The sequence below is a fragment of the Sciurus vulgaris genome, assembly GCF_902686455.1.
Source record: "Sciurus vulgaris genome assembly, chromosome: 1".
In the NCBI taxonomy this organism is placed as follows: domain Eukaryota; kingdom Metazoa; phylum Chordata; class Mammalia; order Rodentia; family Sciuridae; genus Sciurus; species Sciurus vulgaris.
The window spans coordinates 101,428,742-101,454,674 of NC_136461.1; the positions used below are offsets into that span (position 1 = coordinate 101,428,742).

Here is a 25,933-nt window from a genome sequence, read left to right on the forward strand (position 1 = left end):
CTGCTTTAATAGCTCACACAAGAGATGATAAAAGTATTGAGGTGATTTGTATATGCATAGAAAATGCCTGGCAATATATACCCCAAATACATAGTGGTTATTTCAGAGAAGTAAAATTGGGAATTAAACAACTCAGGATTTTTTACATAACAAACTCCTGAAAGTGAATTTTTTTTCCCCAAAAGCATCCACTGTTGTTATTATAATAATGGTATTTTTTTTAAGTATAGGTAGTGAGTGGGTTGGGGATATAGCTCAGTGGTAGAGCACTTGCCTAGCAAGCACAAGGTCCTGGATTCAATTCCCAGTACCTCAAAAGAAAAAGAAAAGTATACGGCGTGAAAGTGCACAATGGTGATGAAAAGTAGCGATGGATACATATGAAAAACATTCCAAAGGTTATAATATGAATTGGTAATTTGCAAAGGGCAGAGGTAAAGGTTAATTACAAGAAGAAGATAATAAAGCCAAAAATCAAAATAAAGAAGGAAGAACAGGCAGTTTGGAAAACAAAAAACAAAAAACTTTGAAAATAAGTTCTAAAAATTCAGTTTGAGATACATTAAAATGTCTTAAGTATGCATCTTAGTAAGGATTTTCACAACCAGATGGAAACACAAGTCTCTAGATGAAAAGGGAAGCCAGAGTTAAAAGACAACAATTTGGAAATTATCAGTAAATAAAATATAGCTGAAGACATGAATCAAAGCTAGTATCTAATATGTGCTGCAGGATCCTCCATACTACCTCTGAATGATTCAATAGTTATCTGTAATAAATGAGAAATTACTTGGGACAAAACTAGTGTTCAACATACTGTATTCAAATAACTATTTTAGTTCTTTGCTTTTCACTAAAAACATTAAAAGATTAAAGCTATTTTTCAGCTATAACTAAACACTATATAGTATAACTATTTTTAGTATAACTAAATACTATTTAATATAACTAAATACATATAGTATTGTATACTATATGATCAGATGGTTTCTTTTCTTTTTCTTTTTCTTTTTTATTTCCCTTGTGGTACTAGGGATCGAGCCCAGGGTCTCATGCATGGATGGTTTCTTTTATGACTCTAAAGCCATACCTATGCTTACACTCAAATTCACTTTAATTTTGAACAGCTTTGATCTTTATAATTTATCTCTAGATTACTTTTTTTCTATTACTCTGTAAATCTTATAACAGCTTTTGACCAAAAGCAATATAATTCTGACCTGAAGTAATGATAATGCTTTATAATCTTCCTCTTAAAAGCAGAGGTTAAAGAAAAATCTCTCTGAAGACATCTGAAATTAAGGCACTGCTCTTGATCAGTCATGCACACAAAGAACCAATTTATCTCTGCAATTAGTGTTCTCAGTGCACATTCTATGAGATCGGACAGGCAGGCTGAATGCAATAGTCTGTGTGGATATGTATTAGGGAGAGACTAAAGATAGTTCCCAGATAGAAAGAAAACGGAATTGCTATGTGAATAAAATATGGAAAACATAACAGCCCCAGGAATAAAGGGAAAGTGACATTATATGGAAGGGAAAGGGAAGAAGGGTTACAGAAGGCAATCAAGATAGGAAAACTCCCTTCCACATCATCCTACTGAGCCACATGTCAAGAGATAAGCATTCCATATCTCAACTCTCCTATTTAGGTCACAATACAACATAATGGAAAGGCAAAAGTCTCACTGTGCTCTAACACTACTTTTCTTGTTCTTTTACTTCTGCTCTGCCACGCAGAATCTCAATTCAGTGCAGGGCTCCCTCTTATCTTTTATATGTGCCGCTAATATAGGTAGTTTAGCCAATGAAAGGCTGCTAAAGAGGTACTATCATCTATATTGTATAAGACTCCTAACACCCTACATGCTTCCATTCCTGTCAATCAGAATGGATTTTAGGTCCTATTAAAACTCACCTTGTACTTATAAAAGGTATGGTTTTTCTTGGTAAAACAACACTAAAAACAGTTTTATTGTAAAGTAAGAAATAATAATGTTAAAAAGCTACAGGTATATTTCTAAATATGTACTCAAGTTACAGAGTTTTTACTAAACAAGTTTTCATGATTGTTTTATTTTTTAATCTTGTACTTTTGTTCTTTCCCTGAGGACTTCTATAAGGCACAAATTATTCTAAGTGTTAATTTAATTCATTTTAGTTTAATTCCTATTTCATTATCTTTACCTTCACCTCCACACAACAAAGAACTCCTCAAATCTTACACATTCTAAGACTATAAATGCTTAAATAATATTCATGGGGAAAGAACATACTGGTAAAGCTCAAACAAAATGAGAAAATGACTACTATGGTAATCAATACTGTTGCCTCAAATTCAGATGCTGTGTTAAGAACTTTACATACATTATCTTATTTAATCAGAAGACACAACATTTTTACAGTGCTTCCTATACTGATTTAGATTCTTTATTATAAGTTAAAATGCACAGATCTAAAATATGCACTTTAATGAGTTTTAATAAATGTAGAAAAGTAATGAACAATCAAGATGCAGTATTCCTATCACTTCAGAAAATTCTCATTTGCAGTTAATTACCCACTTTGATAACCTGAGGCAAACAGTGTTTTCATTTTTATCAGCACAGATCGCTGTTTGCCTTTTCTTGAACTTCATATCAATGGAATTATTATCTACTTGTGTGCATTTTATTTTTGGGTTTCATTCATATTTTGCTGTATCACTAGTTCCTTTTCAATTGCTGAATAGTAAGTATCCCACTGACTACACTGCAAACTGTTTATCCATTTACCTATTAATGGACATTTGGGTTGTCCACTTTGGGGCTGATATTAATAAAGTTGCTATGAACATTTATGTTCTTGTCTTTTTGTGGACATATGCTTTCATATCTCTTAGGAATATACCTTGGAGTAGAATTGCTGGGTCACAGCTTGAAGCATATGTTGACAAGAAATTGATAGTTTTCTGCCATGCATGGTAGTGCACACCTATAATTCGAAAGACTTGAGAGGGAGGAGTATCGCAAATTCAAGGTCAGCCTCAGCAACTTAGCAAGACCCTGTCTCTAAATAAAATATAAAAAAGGAGTGGGGATGGGGCTCAGTGGTTAAGCGCCCTTGGGTTCAATTCGAAGTACCAAAGGAGGGGGAAAAAAGAGACAGAGAGAGAGAGAGAGTTTTCCAATGTGGTTGTGTCATTTTATAGTCTTAGTAGTAATGTATGAAAGTCCTCTCACATTCTTACCAATATTTTATCAGTCTTCTTAGATTTAGCCATTCTGGTAGGTGTGAAGTGGTACCTTGCATTTCTCTGGTAACTAATGATGTTAAGCACCTCTTTACTGTTTATTGAACATTTTAATACCTTCTTTTGTGAAGAATCTGTGTGAGGCTTTTGCCCATTTTTTTTTTTTTTTGGGGTGCTGGGGATCAAACCCAGGGCCTTGTGCTTACAAGGCAAGCACTCTACCGAATGAGCTATCTCCCCAGCCCCTTTTGTCCATTTCTTACATTGTCTTTTTATATTTATATATTCTAGATATGAGTCCTTTGCCAGAAACCATATTACAAATATTTTTTTCATATACTGTTTTTTTTTCCTTTTCTTAATACTAAGATAAGCAAATTTATATAATTTTTATCTAGTACAGTTCATAATTATTTTCCTCTTACAGTTAAGTGCCTTTTATATCCTAGGAAGTCTTTGCCTATACAAAGGTTTCAAAGATATTCTTAGATGTGTTCTTCTAGATGGCGTATAATTTTAACTTCTACATTTAGATCAATGATCCATCCCAAAATAATCTTTGTGTATGCTATGAGAAAAAGGCATATAGATATACCCACTTAGATACCATTTGTTGACGAGGTTCCTCTCTGCCATCAAATTGCATTGGTGCTTTGTAAATTGACAGTATATGAGGGTATGTTTCTATACTTCCTATTCTATGATTCTGTTTGTATTTATTTATTTAGGTAGTGGTGATTAAATCCAGGGTTGCTCTACCACTGAGGTATATCCCTAGCTCTTTTTATTTAATAGTTTCAGATAGGATCTTGCTAAGTTACTGAGGCTAGCCTTGAATTTGTGATCCTCCTGCCTCAACCTCCTTAGTTGCTGGGATTATGAATGTGCGTCACCATGCCCAATCTGTGATTTTATTTTTTAAAGAAATTATTTCTAATTTAAAGATAAAAGTGAAACTTAGAAAAATTTGGCAGTAGTATGCTTATAAAAAAATCTTTAGTGAAATATTACAGCAAGCTATTGCTAGACCCTAAATTCAAGCTGGACAATAGTAGCTAGCCATAATCTTGGTAGACCAAAACTGGAGTTTGAAGCCAGCATGGGCAACTGAGTAAGATCCTCTCTCAAAAAAACAAAAGGGCTGGTACTTCATGGTAGAGCACTTACTTGCTAAGCATGTGTGAGGCCCTGGGTTTAATCCTCAATAACACACACACACACACACGCACGCACATGTGCACACACGCACACCGAAAAAAAAAAAAGAGGACAATACTATTCTAACTGATGTGTAAAGCATCATGATAAGAACAATTACATCTACAGCAGATCACTGACATGCATGGATTTAACATTTAAAATTTCAATTATCTGTGGAAGTTCTAAACATCCATGATTTAAAGCAACCTCTATTTTGCTAAGACACACATTTGGATTGTACTCTGAGGCTTGAGCATGGACATAACTTACCTAATGAATAAGCCTAGCAGAATCTTCAACCTCCACATCTCAGCAAGGTTCATGATTCATTTTCAGGTTTACTTTTCATAGGTGAAATTGCATGTGATTGTGGCATTTTAAAATATGATAAAAAATAAAAAATAAATAAAAATAAAATGACTAATTTAAAAAATATGATAAACAATTGGGGCATATTTATCAAGAGCATAAATGGTCTACTATAATAATAATGTTAAAATACCTGCTATAATAAAAAGACAATAGAATACATTCCATAATTAAAAAAAAAAAAAAAAAAAAAAACTGGGATGGGGCAGAGCTCAGTAGTGGAGTGCTTGACTAGCATGTGCAAGAACCTGGGTTTTTTTATTCCCCTGTAATGAATTTTAAAAATGTATTAAAATATTTAAGGGACTAGAACAGACATTTCTCAAAGAAGATGAGCAAATGAACAATAAGCACATTAAAAGATGCTCAACATCATTGGTCACTAGGAATATGCGATCAAAAATCATGAGATATTACTTTATATCCACTAGGATAACTATAATTTTAAAAGACAGACAATAACAAGTATCAGTACTAATGTAGAAAAATTGGAACTGTTACATCTTGTTGGTGGGAAGTAAGATAAGTGTAGCTACTTTATAAAATAGTTTCACAGTCTCTCACAAATTAAACACAGAATTACTATACAATTCATCAATTCACTGTAGGTATTTACCCAAGAGAACTGAAAACACGCTCACACAAAACTTGTACATGAATGTTCACAATAACATTATTTATACTAGTCAAAAAGTGGAACCAGCCCAAGTGACCACCAATTGATGAACAAGGAAAATGTGGCATACTCATACAATAGAATAATATTCATCCATAAAAAGAAATGGAAAGAAGTCAGACACCAATCCATAAAAAGGATTGGAAAGAAGTCAGACACAAAAGACCACATATTACTAATCCATTTAGATGATAAGCCTAGAATAGGTTAAGTTCATAAAGACATAATTAGTGGTAGCCAAGGCTGAGAATAGGAGGAATGGAAAGTGCCTACTAGTAGGTAGAGGGTTTCTTTCTACAGTAATGAAAACATCTAAAATCAGATGGTAGTAATGATTTTACAACTTTGTGAATACATTAATAACCACTGAATTATATACTTTAAAAGAGTAAATTTTATAGTACTACAAATTATCTCAATAGAAAAAAAAACTAATGATTGCATAATAAAGAATATGAGACACTAAAATGAATGAAACTTGATGCTATGGAATATTGAGAATATATGAAACATCTTCTACTGAAAAATTTAAAACGGACAGTTTCTGTAGTGGATGAAAGGTCAGAATCCTTTTCATGTTCAGTGACTCGGAAAAAAAAGTTTGTTGAACGAAACCACAGCTAGATAATGAAGAACAAGTCAAAAACCCATGCTGTTCAATTTTTTTTAACAGTACTATCATAGTTACTATACACTGAAATTCATTCAATAGAATTAAAATATACAGGCAATCAATATTAATGAATTACCAAAGAGCAAATTTATAGCCTGAAGAAGTTTATATGAGCTACAGCTCTTCTAATAGTTTCCAGCTTTAACAAATTGCATGGCTCTTGACCTACAGCCTACAGAAATTTGTTATAGCTATGTGGAAAATTGCCAAAAAATATTTCCTGCTAAAATTCTTTGTCATTTTACTGCTAATATTCATATAACCATCTAACAAATTTGCATAATTAATTTGTAATAAAAGCATTAAAAATGAATTTATACACATATATGTATATATGTGTATATATACATATATATATATATTTTTTAAACAATACTGTTTATTTGGGTTAAGTAAGTTATTACTGTCCACAGATGAAGCTTCAGGAAGAAATTCCCTAAAGCCCTTTATCTTTTTTTGCCTTCAGTTGGGAGTCAGGAAGAGACCATAACAAGAAAGAAAGAGGTTTGTACATACTTCATCACTGGTAAAACCCTGACAAAAACAGTCACGAATTCCAGAGCTCTCTCAGTTCATGTAAAATTAATATCATGTAAGTGGGATATTATTCAAATTGGTGGAGTTTAAAATTTCTCTAATAAACCTTAATAATTACTTTTTTTTGATAACACTTGACTTAAAGTGTCTGTCTATAAAACAATCTAAGTTTAAAGCACTACAGTACTTAGCTGGATATTTTGATAGAATTGAACTATCAACTCCTTTAATACTGAGTTGAGGGAGAAATGTATAAACTTTTACTCATAAACAAAAATGATTTAAAAGTATTAAAAGTATATGTATACACAGAAAACAATTTTATTAAGTTATACTTTACATATGATGAAATTTACCACTGTAAGTACAATGGTAATGATTTTCAGTAAATTCATACAATTGTGCAACTATATCACTACAAAAAGTTCTCTCATGCCAGTTTGCAATCAACTCCTACTTCTACCCTTAGCCCAGGAAACCAGTGATCTGCTTTTTATGTATAATTTTATCTTTTTTAAGAAATATAAAAATAGAATCATGTAATGTTATCTTTTGTCACTGGCTTTTTTTTTTTTTTTTTTTTTTTTTTTGTGGTGCTGGTGATAGAACCCAGGACCTTGTGCATGGGAGGCAAGCACTGTACCAACTGAGCCATATCCCCAGCCCTAACTGGCTCTTTTTACTCAGCATAAAGTAACTGAGGTTTATCCATATTACTGTATATGCTGATAACCTGTTCTTTTTTATTGCTAAGTAGTGTTCCATTGTAGGGACACACCACAATTTATCTCAATTATTTCAAGTTTTTGGTTACTGTGACTAATTCTGCTAAGAAAATTTGAATACAAAATCTTTAGACTTATGTTTTCATTGTTCTTGAGTAGATAACTAGGCATGGAATTGATGGGTCACATGGTAAACGTACATTTAACTGCAAAACTGTTTCCCAAAGTAGCGATACCATTTTACATGTCTAGAGCAATTAATGTAGTTTCTTCGTAATCCCTGCCAATATTTGATATTATCAATATTAGTGAGTTTAGCCATTCTAATAGGCATGAGGTAGTATATTGTGGTTTCAATTTGAATTTCCCTAATGATGAAGGTTGCTGAGTATGTTTTCATGTGCCTATTAGCTATTTATGTATATTTGGTGAAATGACTGTTCAAATCCTTTACATCCATGTTTTCAGTGCATAGTCTGTCCTCCAGTTCCATACATGTTCTAGATACAAGTCTTTTAATAGATAAATAGTTAATTATGTTATCCTAGTCTGTGACTTATCTTTTCATTTTCTTATGATGTCTTCCTCCCCCACTCCCGCCCCAAACCTGGTACTAAGGATTGATAACAGGGGTGCTCTAACACTGAGCTACATCCCCAGCCCTTTTATTATTTTTAAATTTTGAGACAGGGTCTTGCTAAGTTGCACAGGCTAGACTTGAACCTGAGATCCACCTGCCTCAGTCTTTCAAGTAGCTAGGATTTCAGGTGTACATCACCATGCTGGCAAATTTTCAGTTGTAAGTCCAATTTACCAAGTTTTCTCTTATGGATCATGCTTTTGAAAAATTTTTTCCCTACCCCAAGGTCACAAAGATTTTCTTCCATGTTTCCTTCTGAGAGTTTTATAATTTTACCCTTGGAATTAAGTCTACAATCCACTTTCAGTTCACTTTTGAATGTGAGAGAAGGATCTACATGTTTTGTTTGTTTTGGCATACAGCCAAATTATTCCAGCACCATTTGTTGAAAGTTATTCCCCCATTGAATTGCCTTAGAAATCTTGTTGAACAACTGATTTTATTTTGCCAGTTAATTTTAGGATTCTGTATTATTTTACACTGATCTATACTTGACTCTTTAAGCCAATATTATACTAATTACTATAGCTTTAAAATGTACTAGAATTGGATAGGGTTAAGTGCTCCAATCTTGTTTAGCTTTCTCAAAATTGTGGCTATTCTATGTTCTTTGCATTTTCACATAAATTTTAGGATGAGTTTGTCAATTTCTACAAACAAGCTTACTAGCATTTTGACAGGAGCTGTATTCAATTTATAGATCAATTTGGGAAGAGCTGTGCTCTAACAATATTGAGTCTTCTAATATATAAATATCACATATACGTATATCTATTTAGGTCTTCTTTAATTTCTTGCAGAATTATTTTGTAGTGTTTCTGTGTGTATATAAACTAAAAAAAAAAGTATCTCTAAAAGCATTCCAGATTTTTTTGTTTTTGTTTTGCTTTTTGTAGAGCTAGGAATTGAACTCAGAGGTGCTTTAGCACTGAGTTACAACCCCAGCCTCCTTTTTTAAATTTTTCAAAAATTTTTTTTTTATTTTACACAAGGTCTAACTAAGTTGCTGAGGCTGGCCTCAAACTTGAGATACTCCTGCCTTAGCCTCCTGAGGAACTGGGAAAACAAACTTGTGCCACCATACCCAGCAGCAATCCAGATTTTTTTTTTTTTAGAGCAGATTTAATCTGACTGTTAATATATATTACCTATTCAACCATTCAATTTTATAATTAGGATAATACCTGGCATTGCTTCCACTCATGTTCCCCCAACAGTAGTTTTGAAAATCAATGTACATCATCATAATTGCTATTGCTGAGAGTACATTTTGCATGAGATGGTCTGAAAAGCATAACCATAGGGAGCAGATAGTTCATACTGCTATTTCCAGTGGAAATTGAATAAAAACTTTTGGACATCTTAATGGTGTATTTAAAGAGTTCTAACCAATAACTGTTGCTTATCTTCTTATGTAAACAACAGATTATAAACTCACCTTGGATAACAACAGTAATAACAAATCACTTCTGTAATGCTTTCTGTGTGTCAGGTACTCTTTAAGTACTTTAAAACTATGAACTCCTTTAATCTTCATAACAACTGTATTAGGTAGTGAATATTATCTTCATTTTACACAAGAGGAAACTCAAGTCCAGAAAAGTTAAATAACTCATCCAAAGTCATACAGCTTGGAGAGAGTAGAACCAGAATTCAGACCACAGCAGTTTGGTTGTAAAATTCATTCTCTTACCATTCTGCACCATGAGACAGCAGATGATTTCATTTAAAAGTATTTACAAATTTCTGCTTCCAGTAATGGGAGAGTGGGTAATTCAGATCAACTTTCCCAAAAAGAAAAAGCTAAATAAAATATTTTAAAAAATCTAACTAAGGCCTGGGGATATAGCTCGGTTGGTAGAGTGCCTGCCTGGCATGCACAAGGTCCTGGGTTCAATCCCCAGTACCACACACACACACACAAAAACAAACAAACAAACAAACAAAAAAAAAACTAACTGAATACATCAGAGAACAAATAAAGGGTAAATAATTACCAGTCCACGGTTCAAAGAAGACAGAAGTCCAGAGAAGTAAGTCACAGTTGGGTTTCTTTTACTATGGCAGATCTGCCAATTCTATATGAAATGTCTAGGGGGCTGTTCAGTCTTTCTGGCAGTTTTATAAGGTCAGGGGAAGCCCTAGGAAAGCCCTGGTAAAATTGGGCCCATAAAAGGTTGCATCCTCGGGGCAAGAGTGAACCAGAAATAAAACACAACTTTCATTGACTAGAACCCAGTTTCAAGTCATCTAGGTGGTCCAGAAAATATTAATCATTTGAATTTAAGGTGATTAAGGTGACTCTGGCCATGATTCTTCTAGGCATTAAGAGCAAAGAAAATCCTATCTGGAAAAGAGTATTATCCAAGGTTTTGGCCTATTTTTATGACTTTTCAAACAAAGTATTTGACACACAGTCAAAGAAAACTAGGCACAAAACGACAGAAATTTGATGTCACAGAAAAACAGATCATATAAATGGAAATATCATAGTTCCAGATATTGGGACTGTCAGAGAAAAGACTAAGATAACTACCTTAGGGGCTGGGATTGTGGCTCAGTGACAAAATACTTGCTTAGTATGTGTGAGGCATTGGGTTCAATCCTCAGCACCACATAAAAATAAATAAATAAAACAAAGGTATCGTGTTCATCTGCAACTAAAAAAATATTTAAATGATAGAAGAAAATAAATAATATAAAGGTATGAAAAATAAGCAGAAATTCAAGAGCTGAAAACGTTTCAAAGGAGTAAAATTATATAGAATATATTTCTAATTACAATGCAATTATGCTAAAAATCATTAATAAAAAGATAGTCTTTGTATATTTGGAAATTAAGAAATAAATCTTGGGCTGGGGGTATAGCTCTGTGGTAGAGTATGTGTTTAGCATGTGGTAGGCCCTGGGTTCAGTCCCTAGCATGTGAGCATGCAAACACACACACACACACATACACACACACACACACACACACACACACACAAGAAATCACTGAATGGACTATATACAACTCTAAACCAAAGAGGTCATAATAGAAATTAGAAAATATTTTGAACTAAATTCTGTAAAAAAAAAAAATATTGCTATTTTATACAGTTAAACTTGTGCCTAGAAATTTTTGAACTTAACTGAATATATTAAAAAGAAGAAAGACTGAAAATTAAGGAGTAAAGTACCTATACAAGATACAGGAAATTTAAAAAATAAATGAAATAAGCCCAAACAAGTTAAAAGCAGGCAATAAAGAACAGAAATGAGGGCTGCAGTTGTATCTCAATGGTAGAGCGTTTGCCTAGCATGCATGACACATGCATCAATTCTAAGCACCACATATAAATAAAAAATAATAATAATAAAGGTCCATTGACAATTAAAAAAATTTTTTTAAAAAACAGAAATGAATATACCAGAAAACAGATAATAAAAGAATTTTAAAAGCCAAAGTAAGTCAGAGTTTGGTTCTTTGCAAACATCAACAAAATAGACCCCTGAGGTATCTGAGCAAGAGGAAAAAAAGTAGCTATGTTACACATTAAAAAATGAATATTCTACTAGGTGCAGTGGCATATGTCTGTAATTCCAGCTACTCAGGAGGCTGAGGTGGAAAGGCCCAAGTCTGAGAGGTCAGACTGGGCAACTCTGAGACTGTCTCAGAAACAAAATTTGTTTAAAAAGTGAGGATGCTGGAGATGCAGCTCAGTGATAGAGTGCTTGCACAACAAGTATGAAACCATGTTCAATCCTTAATACTTAAAAAAATTAAAAAGTGGGGCTGCGGATGTAGCTAAGTGGCAGAGTGCTTGCCTACTACATGCAACACCCTGGGTTCAAGTCAGCGTTCAAGTCCCAGCACCACAAAAATAACTAACTAAATAAAAAGTTTTAAAATAAAGGGATGTTAAAATAGGATGCAATGTAATAAACGGATTTTATGACTTTATGCCAGTGAATTTGATAAGTCTAATGAAATAATTCTTGAAAATATACAACTTACCAACAAATCCCACCATTATGTACAACTATAAAGCATCAATTTAAAAAAAGTGTCTGTTTATACCTTCAAAAAAAGAAATATACCACTTACAAAAAAGCCAACACAAGAATAAAATATTTTCAGTTATGAGATAATTATTAAAAATTGTATTTATAATTAAATTATTAAACTAATGAAATAAAATTCATAATTCAAAGGTTTTCACAAAGAAAATTCCAAAATCATGTCTTTATTAACAATTTTACTAATCATTTATGGCAGAAATAATCCTAATTATATATAAATTATTCCAGAGAATAAAAAGAGAGAGTGGTGAATTTCTTATTAACTCATTTATAAGATCAGCAATAAGGGAAAAGTATAGACCAAAAATATGAAGAAAAGGAGTACCTAAATATAATCAAAGTCAGAACAGTGGTGTGGTTACCTTTAGATAAAAAAAGTAGGGATTGTAGTTGGGAAAGGGCAATCAGGTGGGCTTCTGGGAGTTGACAATGTTATGTTTTCTAATCTCAGTGGTGGTTTCCAAGCATTCACTTTATAATAAATCATTAAAATGTACATTTCTGTCTATATGCTTTGCTGCAGGTACATTTTAATTATAGTAAGAATTTTATTTAGGGCTGGGGTGGTGGCTCAGTGGTAGAGTACTTGCCTGGTACGCATGGGGCACTGGGTTCATCCTTAGCACCACATAAAATAAATAAATTAAATAAAGGTATTGTGTCTATCTACAACTAAAAAAATTTTTTTTAATTTAATTTAAATTCATGGAACCAATACTACTTAATAAAAGAATGGTATAAATAAACATTTGTTGACTCTCATTAATAAACTTTTTTTCAGTGCTGGGGATCACACATGCTATGCAAGCACTCTACCACCGAGCCATAACTACAGCCCTAGATTTCAGTAATTTTCTTAACTATATATCTTTACTTACTCTAAGAGGCCTGCAACTTCCTCTTCTTGGATACTCTCTATTAGAAATTAATCTCTTTATGGTCCACTAACTTCCAAGTTCCATTAACACATACTACACTAGAATCAATAGCTATAACATTTTGTAGAAAGGGCATCAATTCTTGACTATTCTATAGTTTTGTAAAACGGGGGTACTGTTTATAAACTCAATTTTTTTTTTTTTTTTTTGCAGTGCTGGGGATCAAACCCAGGGCCCTGTGCTTGCAAGGCAAGCACTTTACCAACTGAACTATCTCCCCAGCCCTATAAACTCAAATTTTAATCTTTGTTTTTGGGGTAATAACATACTAAGATTAACAAGTAATTTCATATGATTGCAAGATGTACATTATAAAGACATACAAAGCAGGTAGTTTCATCTGCAATTAAATAAACATCAACTCAGCAGTTTTCCTGGGAACCTCCACATCTGTTTCCTGTCACTGATTATTTTAATCTATTTGTCCTGTTTTTGTCTACTCAGTCCTAGCTCAAGATGCAGGCATTTGTCTAGAAAAAGCCTTTACAGTAACAGAAAATTTAATTTAGTGCTCTGAAATATAAATGGTCTTTTATTGAGACTAAGCTGTTGAGTATTCCATCTCTAAAACTATAATAAAAGGACAGCTAACTAGGGTTGGAAGTGTTGCTTACCAGCAGAGTGCTTGCCCAGCATGGGCAGAAGGCCCTGTGTTAAACATCCAGCACCACAGAAAAAAGAACTAAGTGAACATAGTTCAAATTTTGGTTTTTTTTTTTTTGACAGCAATTACAAAGCCTATAGTGAACCCTACCCACCTTTCTAAATGCCTTTTAACATCTCCTTTAAGATAAACAGTAAGCATCAAAACATTGGAGACTAAAATAATTATGACTCAACTGGCAACCCAAACTTTGCTTTATACACTGTCATCAATTAAATAAACTTAAATAAAGGTAAGATTTTCATTATAAGATTTCTCACTTTTGGAACATGAGGATTAAATTCCACAGCTCTATGAATTGCTTCCACAGCATTAATTTCTGCTGTGCTTAATCCTCTTCTGGAGGCCGTTTCTGGAGAGAATCTGTAAGAAAAACCACAAAATTAAGAAATGAATACCAAAAAGAGAAAAACATTATGGAGTTAGATCATAATATACTTCTCTAAATCAAATGTTTCTGGAAATGGCCAAATTCAAAACCAGATAACTACTAAAAATGAAAGTAAAGCCTCTGGTTTAACATACAAAAATAAGAAAGCATAAGAAATGAAAATTTTTAAACTCAGGTACAGAAAGCATTTGGAAGTAGTCCACTGAAGGCACACTTTGGGAAAGGTAAGAAATGATACACAGGGACATCCAGAGAATCTCATGTGATATAAGTACATTTTTATCCATTTTTTTTATCTGAGAAGGAAAAAACTATAAATACTTAATTCTAATTCATATAAGGCATAGTAATATCAAGTGAAAGACAATGACCATCATTTGATTAGTCTGATCTTTTTCTGAGACACTGTACCCAATCAGTTTCTGAATATCTTATTTGCAGAATAAAGAGAATTCATTAAGAACAGTCAAAAACACAAGGAAGGGGATCCAAGATGGCGGACTGGAGGGAGGCTGCGTTCCTTGTCGCTCCGTAACTCGGGTTTCAAGCAGAGGATATCTGTTTCTTGGTAAGGCAGTTTCTGCTGCTTATCGATTCCCTGCTGTTTACCCCATCTGTCTGCTGTGATCACCTGCAGTCTGCCAGCATATCGATGTGTTTTTTGAGTGCAGATTGCTCACTGTCAGGCGCCTATCATCCACCATTTGCCTGCCTCTCGCCTGCCCATCGCCTGCCTTACACCTATCCATCACCCAATGCACCAGATTCACCTCCCGATCGTCCAACAACAGTCAGCAAACTGATCAGCGACCACCAGTGGAGCACCAGCTGCCTGCTGTTGCCTGGAAGTTCACTGTTACAGTACCTGCAGGTTTGATTACATGTGGCTGCCACCATTTTGAGATAACAGCCAGGCCCTGTAGGACCCCTGGCCGAACTGACTGAGCCCCATCTCCAGGATCCCTCAGCCCGACCCATCATTCCCTGACTCTGGGGCCCTAACATCGAGTGACTGCTCCCTGCCGCCAGGACCCCCAGACCAACTAACTGAGCTCTATCACCTGGACCCTAGACTAACTGATTGCAACCAGCCTCCAGGATCCCACAACCACACCAAACATACCCGACCTCCAGGATCCCTGCCTGACCAACTGCATCCTGCCTCTAGGACCTCCTGCTGTCCACGGCCACACCCTGAACTGCAGCTCCCCATTTGCCAACACATTTCGAAGCCAGGGCGGCCATCTTGGAAAATCCTGGAAACCATAGCTCCGATCTTTAGGTGGGGCAAAACCCATCCTGAGACGCCTGCTAGAGACTTGAAGCTCATTGTCAGGTACCTCTCATGCATCAAGCTACTGAAATATAGGAGGTTTCATTACTATATGACTGTTATACTATAGATTTTCTTTTTTCTCCTTATTGAAAAAATTTAAGTTTTTATTTCTTTACTTTTCTTGCTCTCTTTTCCTTTTGTTTAACTGTTCCCTCAGAATCTTTATCTCCCTTTTTTGCATGCTAACATCCAATTTCTTTTGATTACACTCTCACCCTTTCTATTATCTAGAACTTCTGTATATTCTATTCTTATCTCATTAACAGCCACATTCTGCATCCCTCTGCATCCTCTTTGTCCTCCATTTGAAACTGCAGACCGTATTGCAAATCTGTTTGTTTTACTGAAGATAATATTTGAACTCATTCTGTTTATTATGAAAATTTTGTTATTGTCCTCATAGGGGCTATTTGGTCTAGGATTGCACAGTGTCTGAATTGGGCACTGATAATATTGATCTCCCCTTAAAGAAAGGGTTTTGGAAACCTATAGGGCCACTATAAGCCTATAGGGGGAAATCTGCAATACCCCAGATATGCACCACTAGAGGGGAAGATACATGAACAACATGAAAAAACAAGGGAAGAAAATGATCCAAACAAATCTAGATTCTATAGTAATAGAATCCAATGACACTATGTTAGAAGAAATGTCAGAAAAGGACTTCAGATTATACATGATTAAGATGATTTGCAAAGGAAAGGATGAGATAAGAGAGCAAATGCAGGCAATGAATGATGATACCAATAAGCTGAAAGAGCACCTGCAGGAAGCAAAAGATCATTTCCACAAAGAGATAGAGATTCTCAAAAAAAAAAAAAAAAAAAAAAAACAAAAAACAAACGAAATCCTTGAAAATGAAGGAAACAATAAACCAAATAAAAAACTCAATGGAAAGCATCACCAAAAGACTAGACCACTTGGAAGACAGAATCTCAGACAATGAAGACAAAATATTTAATCTTGAAAATAAAGTTGCCCAAACAGAGAAGATGATAAGAAATCATGAACAGAATCTCCAAGAACTATGAGACATCATGAAAAGACCAAATTTAAGAATTATTGGGATTGAGGAAGGCACAGAGATACAAACCAAAGGAATGAATAAACTATTCAATGAAATAATATCAGAAAATTTCCCAAACCTGAAGAATGAAATGGAAAATCAAATACAAAAAGCTTACAGAACATCAAATGCACAAAATTGCAACAGATCCACACAAAGGCACATTATAATGAAAATGCCTAACATTCAAAATAAAGATAGAATTTTGAAGGCTGAGAGAGAAAAGCATCAGATTACATACAGGGGGGAACCAACGCGGATATCAGCAGATTTCTCAGCCCAGACCCTAAAAGCTAGAAGGGCCTGGAACCACATATTTCAAGCTCTGAAAGAACATAGTTGCCAACCAAGAATCCTACATCCAGTAAAACTAACCTTCAGATTTGAAGATGAAATAAAATCCTTCCATGATAAACGAAAGTTAAAAGAATTTACAAACAGAAAGCTTGCACAACAGAACATTCTCAGCAAAATATTCCATGAGGAGGAAATGAAAAACAACAATGTAGGTCAGCAAACGGAGGAATTACCTTAAAGGAAAAATCAATCAAAGGAGAAACCAAGTCAAGTTAAAAACCAAAAATAAGCCAAATGACTGGGAATACAAATCATATCTCAATAATAACCCTGAACGTTAATGGCCTAAACTCATCAATCAAAAGACATAGACTGGCAGAATGGATTAAAAAGAAAGACCCAACAATATGCTGCCTGCAAGAGACTCATCTCGTAGACAGAGACATCCACAGACTAAAGGTGAAAGGATGGGAAAAAACCTACCATGCACATGGACTCAGTAAAAAAGCAGGGGTTTCCATCCTTATATCAGATAAAGTGGACTTCAAGCCAAAGTTGGTCAGAAGGGATAAAGAAGGACATTTCATACTGCTTAAGGGAACCATAAATCAGGAAGACATAATGATAGTAAATATTTATGCTCCAAACAATGGTGCATCCCTGTACATCAAACAAATCCTTCTCAATTTCAAGAATCACATAGACCACAACACAATAATTCTGGGTGACTTTAACGCACCGCTGTCACCACTGGATAGATCTTCCAAACAAAACCAACCAAAGAAACCATAGAACTCAATAACACAATCAATAACCTAGATGTAATAGACATATATAGAATATTCCACCCATCAAAAAGCAGATTCACTTTCTTCTCAGCAGCACATGGAACCTTCTCAAAAATAGACCATATGTTATGCCACAAAGCAGTCCTTAGGAAATGCAAAAAAATTGAGATACTGCCTTGTGTTCTATCAGATCATGATGAACTGAGAGTAGAAATCAATGACAAAATAAAAAACAGAAATTACTCCAACACATGAAGACTAAATAATATGCTATTGAATGAAACATGGATAACAAAAAACATCAGGGAGGAGATAAAAAAATTCTTAGAGGTCAATGAGAACGACAATACAACATATCAAAATCTCTGGGACACTATGAAAGCGATACTGAGAGGAAAATTCATTGCATGGAGCACATTCCAGAAAAGAATGAAAAGTCAACAACTAAATGACCTAACATTACAGCTCAATGCCCTAGAAAAAGAAGAACAGAATAACAGCAAAAGTAGTTGAAGACAGGAAATAATTAAAATCAGAGCTGAAATCAATGAAATTGAAACAAAAGAAACAATTCAAAAAATTGACAAAACTAAAAGTTGGTTCTCTGAGAAAATAAACAAAATAGACAAACCCTTAGCCACACTAACAAAAAGAAGGAGAAGACTCAAATTACTAAAATTCGTGATGAAAAAGGAATTATCACAACAGACACCACTGAGATACAGAACATAATGAGAAGCTACTTTGAAAATCTATATTCCAACAAAATAGAAAGTACCAAAGACATTGACAAATTTCTACAGACATATGCTCCTCCCAAACTGAATCAGGAGGACATACACAATTTAAACAGATCAATATCAAGCAATGAAATAGAAGAAGCCATTAAAAATCTACCATCCAAGAAAAGCCCAGGACCAGATGGATTCTCAGCCGAGTTCTACAAGACCTTCAAAGAAGAACTTATTCCAATACTTCTCAAAGTATTCCACGAAATAGAAAAGGAGGGTACCCTACAGAACTCATTCTATGAAGCTAATATCACCCTCATATCCAAACCAGGAAAAGACACATCAAGGAAAGAAAATTTTAGACCAATATCCTTGATGAATATAGATGCAAAGATCCTTAACAAAATATTGGCAAACCGTATCCAAAAACATATTAAGAAAATTGTGCACCACGATCAAGTGGGGCTCGTCCCTGGAATGCAAGGATGGTTCAACATTCATAAATCAATAAACGTAATCCATCATGTCAATAGACTTAAGGATAAGAATCATATGGTTATTTCAATTGACGCAGAAAAAGCATTTGACAAAATACAACACCACTTCGTGCTCAAAACACTAGAAAAAATAGGGATAGTAGGAATATACCTGAACATTGTAAAGGTTATTTATGCTAAGCCCATGGCCAACATCATTCTTAATGGAGAAAAACTGAAACCATTCCCTTTAAAAACGGGAACAAGACAGGGATGTCCTCTTTCACCACTTCTATTCAACATTGTCCTTGAAACTCTAGCCAGAGCAATTAGACAGACCAAAGAAATTAAAGGGATACAAATAGGAAAAGAGGAACTTAAGCTGTCATTATTTGCGGGTGACATGATTCTATATTTAGAGGATCCAAAAACCACCTCCAGAAAACTTCTAGACCTCATCAATGAATTCAGCAAAATAGCAGGCTATAAAATCAACACACATAAATCTAAAGCATTTTTATACACAAGCGACAAAACAGTTGAAAGGGAAATGAGGAAAATAACTCCATTTGCAAAAGCCTCAAAAAAAATAAAATACTTGGGAATCAATCTAACCAAAGAGGTAAAAGATCTTTACAATGAAAACTACAAAACGTTGAAGAAAGAAATTGAGGAAGACCTTAGAAGATGGAAAGATCTCCTATGTTCTTGGATAGGCAGAATTATATTGTCAAAATGGCCATACTACCAAAAGTGCTATACAGATTCAATGTGATTCCAATTAAAATCCCAATGACGTACCTTACAGAAATAGAGCAAGCAATTGTGAAATTCATCTGGAAGAATAAGAAACCCAGAATAGCTAAAGCAATCCTTAGCAGGAAGAATGAAACAGGGGGTATCACAATACCAGAACTTCAACTGTACTACAAAGCAATAGTAACAAAAACGGCATGGTATTGGCACCAAAATAGACAGGTAGATCGATGGTACAGAATAGAGGACACGGACACAAACCCAAATAAATACAATTTTCTCATACTAGACAAAGGTGCCAAAAATATGCAATGGAGAAAAGATAGCCTCTTCAACAAATGGTGCTGGGAAAACTGGAAATCCATATGCAACAGAATGAAACTAAACCCCTATCTCTCACCCTGCACAAAAGTCAACTCACAATGGATCAAGGACCTTGAAATCAGACCAGAGACCCTGCATCTTATAGAAGAAAAAGTAGGTCCATATCTTCACCTTGTTGGCTTAGGATCAGACTTCCTTAACAGGACTCCCATAGCACAAGAAATAAAAGCAAGAATCAATAACTGGGATAGATTCAAACTAAAAGGCTTTCTCTCAGCAAAGGAAACTATCAGCAATGCGAAGAGAGAGCCTACAGAGTGGGAGAATACCTTTGCCACTCATACTTCAGATAGAGCACTAATCTCCAGAATATATAAAGAACTCAAAAAATGTTCACCATTTTTAGTAATAAGAGAAATGCAAATCAAAACTACATTAAGATTCCATCTCACCCCAATTAGAATGGTGATTATCAAGAATACAAGCAACAATAGGTGTTGGAGAGGATGTGGGGAAAAAGGTACACTCATACATTGCTGGTGGGGCTGCAAATTAGTGCAGTCACTCTGGAAAGCAGTGTGGACCTTAGAAAACTTGGAAAGGAACCACCATTTGACCCAGCCATCCCACTCCTTGGCCTATACTCAAAGGACTTAAAATCAGCATACTACAGAGATACAGCCACATCCATGTTCATAGGGGCTCAATTCACAATAGCCACATTGTGGAACCAACCTAGATGTCCTTCAATTGATGAATGGATAAAGAAACTGTGGTGTATACAATGGAATATTACTCAGCCATAAAGAATGATAAAATTATGGCATTTGCAGGCAAATGGATGAAATTGGAGAATATCATGCTAAGTGAGATAAGCCAATCAATCTCAAAAATCCAAAAGATGAATGATCTCGCTGATACGCGGATGATGACACATAATGGGGGGTGGGAGGGGGGCAAGAATGGAGAAAGGAGGGACTGTATAGATGGAAAAGAGGGGTGGGAGGGGTGGGGGGAAGGAAAAAATAGCAGAATGAATCAAACCTCATTACCCTAAGTGAACGTAAGATTACGCAAATGGTATGCTGTTACTCCATGTACAAACAGAAACAACGTGTATCCAATTTGTTTACAATAAAAATAAGTTAAAAAAAAAATACACAAGGAAAACAGAATAACATGATCATAAGAACAGACAACCTGAAACCTATTTCCCTACCACACTTCTTACTTATTAAAGCTATTATTTACCTACTGTGTGTACTTTCTTTCTAGATATTGGTTTAGGCATTACATTATTACATAATCCTCATACAACCACCCTACAGTACTATTCTCATTTTACAGACAAGGAAGAGACTCAAAATAATTAACCAGCCAAGGGTCCTAGAGCTAGTATATTACAGAGTTTAAATTTACATCCCAGTTTATTTAGCTCTAAAAATCTCTCTCAGGGCTGGGGAGATAGCTCAGTTGGTAGAGTGCTTGCCTTGCAAGCACAAGGCCCTGTGTTTGATCCCCAGCACCAAAAAAAAAAAAAAAAAAAAAATTTCCACTACCCAAAGTGAGAAGCCTCAAAGCCACAGAGGATCAAAGGTTATTCTGAAGAAAGCAGAGAGGAAAAAGCATAGTTTTAGAGGTAAAATGTAATATTGAAATTAGCAGTCTTCCCAAATAATTGTAGTTTTCTGCCTGTAAGGTATGCAGAAGGCCCCAGGTTCAAACCCCAGTTCTGCAAAAATAAATAAATAAATAAATAAATATCAAAAAATAAACCAAATAATTAGTTTTTATAACAACTTACTTATCTGAAACAGTCCTTGTTTTCAACAGTGCTGCTGTATAACAGATTGCTGCTGACTTTGGAAGGCTTATATCTGAAATAATAAATTTTTAATTTAGATAAAAATTTTTAAAAATGTGTTAACATAATATTTTAATAATAGTAATTCATAGTATAAATCTGACAGATGTAATATAGTAGCAGAAGCACCTGAACATGTAGTTGGAAGACCTGAGTTTTGAATTCTGATTCTTCTATTTATTAGTTATATATCCTTGAACTAGTGGCAACTTCTTTGATCTCAGTTTTCTCAAGATAGAGAATGGTACTTTCTGATAGAGATGAAATTATGTCTATTAAAGCCCTCCACACAATGATGACAAGTGCTTAACAAATATTTATAATAACCTTTTTACAGTAGGACTATTCAGGGAGAAAGTCACAGTATAATTAGTACTACACAAAAACTCCATCAATTCATAGAGTAAAAAACTAAATGAGAAAAAAATTAAAATATTTAATACTAGTTAAATCCAGGTTGATTTAACCAAGGATGATTTTTTTTTCTTTTCCTAAATGAAAAAGAAATTAATTTGGACCTATAAATAAATAGTATAAATCCTTTTTTAAAGGAATGTCTAAAATATTGTTATTAAAAGAGTAAGACTTAGAACTTGTTGATTATTTCAGTTCCAGAGTTACACAAGCAAATGGAAAATTAAGGAAGAATATTTTGCTTCAACTACTTAAGGATTCTAGAATGGAAAAAACTGGGAATCAAGAAAACTGAAAACACAGAAGCAAATCAATAGACTTTATCATTTTATTTTTAATGAATCATATCCTATTTGATTTTTTATTTATTTATTTATTTTTGGTGCTGGGGATTGAACCCAGGGCCTTATACTTACAAGGCAAGCACTCTACTGACTGAGCTATATCCCCAGCCCCCCCCCTTTTTTTTATTTTTTAATATTCAGTTCCTACACTTGTTCAGCACAAATGTAAGTAGGTCATGCATTCAGTAAGTTACATATGGAAGGAATTTCCAAAAAAATTTCTCTATGAACCTATGCTATCCTGAAGCACTGCTTAAGAATTCCAGATGTTTAAAAGAGATAAATTTTTCTTTCAAATACATTTCAAACTTTCCAAGTCATGGGGGTTTGTAAGCTAATGGGTTAGAACCTCCAACAGGACAAGTGTGAATAAGTGCATGCATAAGTGACTTATGTGTGTTCCATTATAATGAAAGATATAACCAGAAACATTATGCTTGTCAGGAAATTTTCGGCTTGTGGTTAAAAGCTGAATGTCTCACTCTGATGGAGAAAGTTCATGTGTCTTTAAATTCTCTCAACTCCACTTGTGGTAAAGTGTCATTGTTAATAGTACAATAAAAAAATAGCCAACATAGACTGAATTATTGTCATGGGAAGACTAATGAACAAAGAAGTAGAATACATGGATTTAAGTTCAGAAATGTCACTTACTGGCTGGAAAATACCCAATATTTAACCTTCTTAAACTTTAGTTTCCCAATTTAGTAGCTGGAAAGAATAAAAATACTTGACCTATCACCTCACAAGATTAGTATAAGGATCAGATGAGATTATAAATTTGCTTTTGTAACTAAAAAGCATTATAAAATGTTATCCAGCTTTTTTATGTTTGTTTGTTTGTTTGGTATTTTGGATTAAACCCAGGGGCCTTTTACCACTGAGCTACATCCCCATTCCCTTTTATTTTACTTTTTATTATTCTGAGACAGGATCTTGCTAAGTTGCTCAGATTGGCCTCAAACTTATGATCCTTCTGCCTCAGCCTCCCAAGTAGCTAGGATTACAGACGTGCAACCCCATACCTGGTTTCTGAATTAGTCTTTATAAATACTGTTAAACAACTTCTGTTAGCTTTCCTTGATATTCAAATGAGTATACAAATGAAGTACCTGACTATGTGCATAATAGCATTTACACTTATCCAATTATCTCATGCAAGATATGCTGTCTTAAATGTAACCACTGTTCATTTGTTTATACATTCCACTAAACTGTAAATCCTACAATGGTGAAATCCATTTATTCTTGTTCACATTTTATTCCAAAGTGCTTCATTCCTATTAGATACCCAATAAACAAAATCTTTTTTTTTTTTTTTTAAGGACAACTTTTATTTCAACATTATGCGCCTACGAACAGAAAGGACAACTTCTCTGGGACTATAGGTAGCAAACGTATAATTTTTTATTAATTAGTGTTATATGGTTAGAAGAATTTGGGCTTTGCCTGCTTTCATTGTACTCTGCTACCTGATTACAAGATTACAGAGGAGGAAAAACATGGCCTTCACTTCCAGTTATTGAAGATCACTGGGGTTTACTAAATGCCTGAATATTTGCTGAAAGGTCATATCAGCTTAGGTTAATTTCCAACTCATTTAAAAAATATACAAGTAATTAAGAAAATTTTAAGACAACACCCCCCAACAATACTACTAGAATTATAATACATAATTCATTGAAGTTTGGAGATTTCATTATTTTTGTGGTATATTTGAAATTTGTATATATTATTTTATATCCTGATTTTAAAATATTGACCAGAGTTGTTAAACTCAAACACCCCCGGGACCACTGGATAGGTCCTGTGGATCCAAGGGGTTATGTGTTCCCTGCCCTAATGGAACGGTCACTTCTCAACTGCAAGTGATTGTTCTAATGCAAAAGGACGCAGTTTTTGCTAGTTTTTCTATTTTTGAGTAGAATCAAATAAACATTATATTTGTGTAAGTTTTCATTGAAATGTTGACAACTAAACTAAAATTTTGAAAACATTATATAAACCAAAGATCTATACATGAGCAGGACAGCTTAAGCACAATTTCACAGGCCATAAACGTTTTGTTACTAAGAAGCCTCAGAGAATACCATTATTTTAATGTCAAAAGTCACTTTTTTAGAGCTGAAGAAATAGCTCGTGTTGGAGAATGCTCGCCTAGCATGCGCAAGGACCCAGGTTCAAATTCCCTGTCCCTCAAAGGGGAGAAAAAAAAAAAAAAAGCCACTTTTTTAATTGTTCTATTTAGTTATACATGATAGCAGAATGCATTTTGATTCATTGTACACAAATGGAGTACAACTTTTCATTTCTCTGCTTGTACACAATGTAGAGTCATACCATTTGTGTAATATACGTGTACATAGGGTAATGATGTTTGTTTCATTCCACCAAAAGGAATAAATTTTTCTTTTTAAAATGTTTTTTAGTTTTCAATGGATCTTTTATTTTATTTTATTTATATGTGGTGCTGAGGATCAAACCCAGGGCCTCACTCATGCCAGGCAAGTGCTCTACTACTGAGCCACAACTCCCAGCCCCAAATAAATAAATCTTGACAGAAGAAAAAGTTCCTCCTTGCAGGCTTTTGCTATTAAAAGTTCTGATAAAAAGGATACTTAATAGCAACTTGTACTTAGACATACTAAATATTAACCAGTAAAAATATGGAAAATTAGAGAAATACTAGAACAGTATCATATTTATGAATACATAATTGAAAAGAAAATCCTTTAACATAGTATCAACTAAAACAAACAAAACTCACCATCATATTTTGCTAGGACTGCCTGAACATCTGCATAGGCCTGTAATTCTAAAAGTGATTCTAACAGATTTTCATGGATGTTCAACATGGTAAGAGGAGGAAATTCTTTCATCAACTGTATATTGAAAGGGAAAAAAAAAAAAAAAAGACTAAAATTAGAACAGAGGAACTTTCATTAAAGTCAAAATTATTTTCCTTATTTACAAAACTGTAGAGACCCAGTCCTTAAAAAATGTATATATATTAGTATCACTATAAAACCCACCAATTAAAAAAATAGTAATTTTGTATCAAAATAAATGGCAACTTCAACTACATTTTGCTTTTAGAGGAATGCATATAACAGTTTTAGTTATCAAATTTACTTACATCTCTCATTATTTTAACTGCTTCTCTTATTCTTCCTAATTTTCTTGCACACATTGCCAATCTTCTTTTAATATATACTAGTACGTTGGTATCTCTTCCTATTTAAAAAAAACAAAAAGTAACACAATATTACTTTTCTATTATGGCCTGTTATTTCACTAGCATATTATTTCTTAATTTTAACAGCTTACCCTAGAAGGATTTACTTAAAATTAAACTGTGTCAAGATGGAAGAAAATTAATGATTACTGAATTTGGGTGATGAATATTTTGAATGGGAATCTCTTACTTT

At 34.0% G+C, this 25,933-nt stretch overlaps 1 protein-coding gene across 11 annotated transcripts in view; it reads right to left on the reverse strand.

The window, feature by feature from the left end:
* ST7L (suppression of tumorigenicity 7 like) overlaps positions 1 to 25,933 on the reverse strand; it is a 179,524-nt gene that overhangs the window by 110,087 nt on the left and 43,504 nt on the right. For 10 of the 11 annotated variants that reach the window (XM_079135541.1, XM_079135537.1, XM_079135542.1 and 7 more), the window contains exons 8-11: positions 25,642 to 25,739; positions 25,273 to 25,387; positions 21,688 to 21,760; positions 13,979 to 14,081 (exon numbers count right to left, since the gene is read on the reverse strand). In XM_079135541.1, coding sequence (XP_078991667.1) covers positions 13,979 to 14,081; positions 21,688 to 21,760; positions 25,273 to 25,387; positions 25,642 to 25,739 — 389 coding nt within the window. The remainder of the gene's footprint in view (positions 1 to 13,978; positions 14,082 to 21,687; positions 21,761 to 25,272; positions 25,388 to 25,641; positions 25,740 to 25,933) is intronic. The other variant, XM_079135540.1, reaches the window with a different exon arrangement.